The sequence below is a fragment of the Micropterus salmoides genome, unplaced genomic scaffold (assembly GCF_014851395.1).
Source record: "Micropterus salmoides isolate LMB-PRFRI ecotype aquatic unplaced genomic scaffold, ASM1485139v1 Ms_hic_scaffold_23, whole genome shotgun sequence".
Lineage (NCBI taxonomy): Eukaryota > Metazoa > Chordata > Actinopteri > Centrarchiformes > Centrarchidae > Micropterus > Micropterus salmoides.
This window is the reverse complement of record NW_024041484.1, coordinates 14,973,742-14,980,523: the sequence shown is the minus strand read 5'-3', so window position 1 is coordinate 14,980,523 and position 6,782 is coordinate 14,973,742. Positions and strand designations below refer to the sequence as shown.

Genomic DNA, 6,782 nt, shown 5'->3' with positions numbered 1-6,782 from the left:
TAAACATAGATTGTATATGAAGAATGTGGATCTGGGAGGATGTCGAGAAACTTCAGGTGTCGTCAAACAGAAACAGTATGAGCATGCTGAGGACCCTCTAGGTGTCTGATGTGGACACGCTGGAGGTTGTGGCATGGCACAGGATGTTCAGTACAGAGAAAGAGGTATGTATACAGGAAGACTACAGAGTACCTTATTAAATACTGTAAGGCCATTCAATCAAACTTCTTCATACAGTCTCAAAAAAACAACACAATGTGTTAAAATATATATATAAAGTCTCACAACATCTATAGTTATTCCAGGGCTATCGGAGGGTGTTCTTGGTATTTTGTGTATATATGAAAGACAGAAAGAGAAGGATGTGGAACAGGCAAACTTAATTTCCCATATGTACAACCAAACAAAAAGCAACCAAATCAAAAGCTCAGCAATCATTCCTCCAAACGTCTAAGAAATATCAAACTGGAGAGTAATTTTATATCTCAGCACCGGTACAGAAATAAAGACAGTCAGGAAGAGAGGGCAGATTGCTGCGTGACAGAATACATTTTTCAGAGGATAGGGGATTAAACAGCCTTATGTCACATCATTTATTTTCCCCTGCTGTGATTATACAGAGGGGGGTTTCAGCTGGGGATAGAGGCGGAGGCATGAGGCAGCGCCCTCTCCTGGCTCACTTGTGGAACTGCATCCGTCGTTGCAAGTGGAAGCTGCTGACAGCAAGGTTAATCTCACACAGTCCAATGTCCCCTTCAAAATAAAACCTCAGTCAGATGCTTAGCAGATTTGGCACAGATCAATGGGGTATACAAGACTTATGCATTGCTATATAAACCCAACCCGCGCTTTGAAGGCTTGAGATGCACTACAAGCAAACACACTGTTTTAATGTTGGTTTGAAAGAAAACTCAGTAGCCAGTGCTGTGTGTTCAGGTGGGTGTAGTCATTCATCACCCCCATTTCAGAGTTGAAGTACTGGGGTAGTAACCTCTCATGTTTCCCAGCACTCTCAGGGATCATGCCAGACAGTGGCCCTTATTGTACAAGCAAGGTGGGGAGTTGTGACACAGATGTGTAGTGCCACACTGACACCTTGTGGAAGTGGCAATAGTACAGGTTAGTGTTCCAGAGGACACAAAATGTATGTGTAATGTAATTTTTTATATAGATTGATTGTGAGAGGTTTTCTAAATCTGTTTGGATGTCAAATTCGGGCATTCCTGCTGAAGAAATTTGGAGGAAAATTAACTTGGGTAAAATGCTTATAGAATATAGCAATTATTCAGTCCTTCGTAATAGACTATAGTGTTTGGGGTATAAGGCTATACACGTTGTTGTATTGACTCTTCAATGTGAGAAGACCTCAGCTTTCCAGTGTTTAACGTATGTGGTATTTGAACCTGGACAAATGTCCTTTTCTGGATTCAAGATTCAAAAGATTTCTGCAATGAAGAATAATGAGAAAAAAATAAAAAGAAGATTTAAATATACAACATTAAAAAACACATTATCAATGGGAGTAATTATTAAAATCCCAAAGTGTATATTGGCCTTGTGTGTTGGTGGTGTCATTTTCTCCATATATAAAATTGTAACATTTACAATACGGCACTGTTGTAAAGCAAACTACAAATTAAAATGTTGCCAAAAAATAAATGTAATTATCACTTTTCACATGAATCCGGTGATTCTGTAAGTGAACATAATACGTGAGTTTGGCATAAGTTGTTCAAACACCTTCAATATGTTAAGAGGACATCAGGATATCCCATCTAACACAGGTGGAATTTAGCTCAATGAGAGAAAGTTCTTCACGGAATCATAAAGGGAGATTTGGATGTTGCCATTACAATTCAGAGCAATGAAATGTTAAACTGAGATCATCATACATAAATATGCAACATCTGCTGCTGTTCATATTTTCTGCAGTAAAGTCCTGAGGTCTTTCATAAAATAGTTCAATAACAGATCATACACTGGGTGCAACAGATGAGAATGATGAGATGAGAGATGAGATGAGAGACCTTTTTTACACATTGAATGTTTTATTAAAAAAAGAAGTTATAACAGTTTATTTTATACACAACTATTTAAGAGGTTATAAGCCTATTAATAGAGAGCATTTTGTCTTTTTGACAAGCATGCCCACTTCACAATGCAAAGGAAAAACAAGGAGGGCAAAGAATGTAATAAAAATAAGACCAAGGATGGACTTTTAAACAAAAAAATAAACCTTTTGACTTTGTAACCCTCAAGTATCACACACTAGGTAACAAATACATAGTTTCTATTTTTTTTTTTTTTTTAATGCCATTTTTCCATGCTGTGTGTACCTGTTAAATCCCCTGATGGCAGCTGTATGCCAGCACAGGGCACAAATCCACACAAGCATAAAACAGAATGGAAAGTGTGCACAAAGCGAGCCTCAACTCCACACCAGAAGCATGCAAGTGCACAAGGAGACACAGTCAACACACGAGGGGAGGTGATATTACAGGATCAGGGTGCTGGCTCTTTGCAGCTGTGCTGATACAACAGGAGAATGGGCCCTGGAAGTCCTGTCTATAGATTAATGACAAACCAGTCCATTCATTTAGCGGAGGTGCTCCATCCTTATAGGATCTGGCAGAGTGTGTGGGTACGGTTGTGGGGGTTATGGCTCTGGGCTGTACTTTCTCTGTAGGTTTGCAGTAAGAATTTCGAGGCCCTATTAATCCCATCATGTTAATCTAAGTAGTTAAGACATTGTAATCTGTGCACCTGTGGTCTTAGAGCAAAAGAGGGGGAGAAGAGAAAGCCAAAAGGATATTAAATAAAAGCACAATAAACATGTTTTCAAAAACATTTTTTGAATTTAAGTTGCCATGGGAAGCATACTCATTCACTGGTTTGAGGACATTTCCTTTAGTTCTTGACTTGAGTTGAAGACAACCTGAAACACAAAGGCAGGAATTATGTCTCTTGACAAGTGTGGGAAGTTAAAAAAAGAAAGAAGAAAGAACCAATCTGTTTAAAACATCAGATGGTTTTTTACCAGAGCAACACCAGGCCACAGCTGAGTATATAATCAATTTATTGCCCAGATGCAAAAAATGCTGAAAACCAAACCTTTGATTTTTACCCAAACACAAGAGTCTTGTTTTTGAAAAAGACAAAAATATCATTAATTCCCTCTTGTAGTACTGCATCATAATGTGCAATTTTATTACAATTGTCAACTCGGATATACTGTATTGTCAGCACTTGAGTACAATACTGCACAAATGTAAAGTAAAACTAGAATTCCAATCTGAATTCCTTAAAACAAACAAAAAAAAACCCAACTCAAGATCAAGTTATCATCAGTGTGTTAATTTAGCTGAGCCATAACTTACTGGTGCCTGATGAGCAAGATTAAAAACAAAAAAGGAGGTCTCTTTAATGAATAAATACACATTTATAGGCAGCTTAGGGAGAAAACACAAGCCAATTGTGAGAGTGGGGATCTGCATACAGTTTGCAGGTTTGTTCTGTTTTGAGTGGATGTGGATCACCGACCTCACCACAAACAAACCCGAAACACATGTAAAACATTCACATAGCTTTATACTGCCTTGTACATGTTGACTATCACAAAAGTTAGCTCTGCAACAGTTAAAAGGTAACCCCTGAGCTAACATTCAAAACATTTCCAGGCTGGGTGACAGACATTATCATCCCATAGCTTTAAACAGTCAAACTCTTCGGATAAATATCAGAAATTAAAAACCAATCATGGAAGTGTCTCTGTTCTAAATGCATTCCAATGTGGGCATAATTATGAGCATGGAACTGTGTTTTTAAATCATGCTTTTGGAGGAAATCCAATCGCTTGAAAAGAGCTGAACCAAACTTTTGATTTCTGTACAGTCAGAACCATTAGGCTTACTACAGGTCAAATGTCACCCTAGATTGAAATCACTCCCACTCATCTGTACAACTCTGCAAGAGAGGACAAGCAGGCATGTCTATGGAGTATTGTACATATAACCACACAACAGACTAACTAAAAATCAGATGAGAAATTAATGCTTTTTCATGTAAGTATACCAAACTAGCTAACTATCTGTAATACAGCCATATAGCATAATGTTGTTTAGTTGAAGTCAACACCCAGCAAAACTAACTATCCTGACATGTCAAAACGCAGTTCAACAAATATTAGTATGATTTCTATCCTTTCTGTATGTCCCGGGTGAAAATATTAATCAAAGTGTAAGGTACAACCAAACTGTATTTCTAATCTGGGCCATTAAAGTCTCACAATCCTACATTTGCTCAAATACACCAAACTCAGCCCTGGGTAACACCCCTCATCTGCAACAGAGCGAAAATTTAGATGTCAAGTCACAAACTGCACAGGGTCATTTTGCAGGAAGAGGACAATAAAAGCAGTATGAGTAAAAACAAATGTGCTTTTCTTGTTACTTTTGACCTTCATGGCTTTTTGAAAACATGGTTTTGGGTGGGGACTTTTTTAAATGGTCACCTTCTTTTTGTGATGAGGCACGGAAGCGGGAGTTGAGATCAGAGGTGATACAGTGACCTCCAGAGTACGATTCAGGCTTTGAATCGTCCACAATCTGCCACAAAGCAACCAGTGACTCTTACTGCAAACTATGAAGTGAATACATTTCAAGGTTTTTCTAGGTAGTTTGACTGCCATGTTAACCTCACTCGGGTCAGTGTTTTGGGTTCAACACTGAGATTTTATGAGGCTACAGAGAGGTGTCTTATCACTGTACATGGTAGATGCTGTACATAAAAAAAGAAAAATATCCTAACGTGTTGACCCCCCCGATAAGGAAAGAAATGTACAAGAAATAAAAGAAGGAAAAAACAGCCAAAAATCTAAGCTGCGATTGCATTCTCTGTCCACGCATTCTGGATTTATGTCTTAACCCGCCACATTAAATAAACAATGAGTAACACCAGAGGTTTTTCCTTTTCTTTTTTTTTTTTTTTTTTTAGATAAGAAGTCAAATCTGTACATATGAAATTAATGTTAAATTAATTCCCTTCAACGAAAATTCAGCTTATTTTGCAATCTTCTTCAAACTAGTGATCCAAATAGACATCCGGGTAGGCAGACATAAAATGCAGTCGGGGTACATACCACAGGTCAGACCAATATGAACGGCATGCATTGGAGCAAACCCCAGGTAACAGTGGAATGTGAGGAGGACCGATACTACACAAACCTGAATATCCAATAAATCACTCTTTTTCTCAGATCCACTCAATAATCATATGACCATTTTTTGTTGCTTTTCATTAAAATTAAAACTGATTTTGTTGTTGGTTTTCTGAAGTTCACAAGAATATGTGATCTGTATTTCCCTGCTTGGAAAGTTGTTTTTGACCAATAAGACTAATACAATTTTGTTTTAAAAAGCAGGAGTACAGCAGATGACTGTAGGTTAGTGGCATCCTGCAGAGTGAGAATGTTTGGTGCTTGTGTGTTTGAGGTTGCTTCCTGACAGAAAACTGGCAAGAGCTGCATGAAATATGAAATCCATATGGTCAGATGGTTAAATGGTAGCTCTGGTCTATTTTCAGTTTCCATCACACCAAGTGAGTCTGACCAGAATCTCCACAAATGCCTCAGAGTAAAGCCACTTCTGTCTTCATTGCTTTTGTGCACCAATCTTCCAAACAGTTTATGCACCTGGTGAACTTTCAACAAATCTCAGAAGCACCCAACACACGTCTTTGTTACCACATTGTCACTCACCTAGTAATGAGACGTTTATTTCATTCATTTGTTGAACAAGGCCTGACCTAGTTAAGCAATAATTTTGCACTGCACAGCGGCACATGTAGACAGACTGCTGCAGCAGGTCAATAAATAGTAACAAAAAGTTAAGTAACATGTCTGGGTAGCATGTAAACTGAAGGCGAAAAAAAAGAGGCATATTTTCTACTGCCAAGTCTCAATAAATATGTTGGAAAAAAGATATGCTTACAAAGCATTCAGGGTCAATTTATGAGTGTCTATTGGCACTACACTTTTTGTATTTTTGTGTAAGGTGTGCTACAACACCTCGTGTATGATCGTGCGCCTTAAAATACTGTCTTGACTACAGGCTAATATTGCAGAGCTGTACACCCAGATAAGCAAAACCTATTCAAAACCTAAGCAGCTCTGTAGTGGAGCAACTAATTAAAATGTTGGTCAGAGTCATTTAGCATTGTGGAAAAAGAAAGGAAATTAGGATTCAGGTCAAACTGGTAAGTTATAAGTGAAATCCAAGTACAGAAATTAGATGTTCGCGGGGAGATTTCCTGCCTACAACATGACACACTTTAAAAATGCGGAGATGGTAGGGATGTGACAGCAATTGTGACATCTATGTAGGGAGAAACAGCTACAGAATAGTAGGGGTGTCAAACACACCAAAGGCTAGATATCCATAAAAATCCTTGTTTAGTAGTAATAATAATAATAATAAAAAAATCAACTTGTTTAAATATGAATATTATAAGTCTGCTTTCTCATGGTTAGGAAATCAAATATAGTCTCTGTGGGGGATAAAGGAGAGGGCGGGATGGGGGAGCCCTCCTATCACTACAACTCCATGTCCTGGGCCTCGTCTTCTGAGAAATCCGACATGGAGCTTTCAGATGACGAGTCGCCTGCACCCTCTTCCTGCTCCTTCAGAGCCTCCTCTGTTGCATATTTCTGGATGTACTCTGTGTGGGGGGGTTTGGGGTGGGAGACCAAGAGGAAGAGAGCATGGTCAGACATGGAATATATGTGA

The 6,782-nt window shown here is 38.5% G+C and overlaps 1 protein-coding gene across 1 annotated transcript in view; it reads right to left on the bottom strand.

The window, feature by feature from the left end:
• Positions 1-2,293: 2,293 nt before the first annotated feature.
• ube2h (ubiquitin-conjugating enzyme E2H (UBC8 homolog, yeast)) overlaps positions 2,294-6,782 on the bottom strand; it is a 29,747-nt gene continuing 25,258 nt past the window's right edge. Inside the window, exon 7 of the mRNA XM_038738444.1 lies at positions 2,294-6,714. Within this exon, the coding sequence (XP_038594372.1) occupies positions 6,590-6,714 (125 nt within the window). The 3' untranslated portion in view covers positions 2,294-6,589. The remainder of the gene's footprint in view (positions 6,715-6,782) is intronic.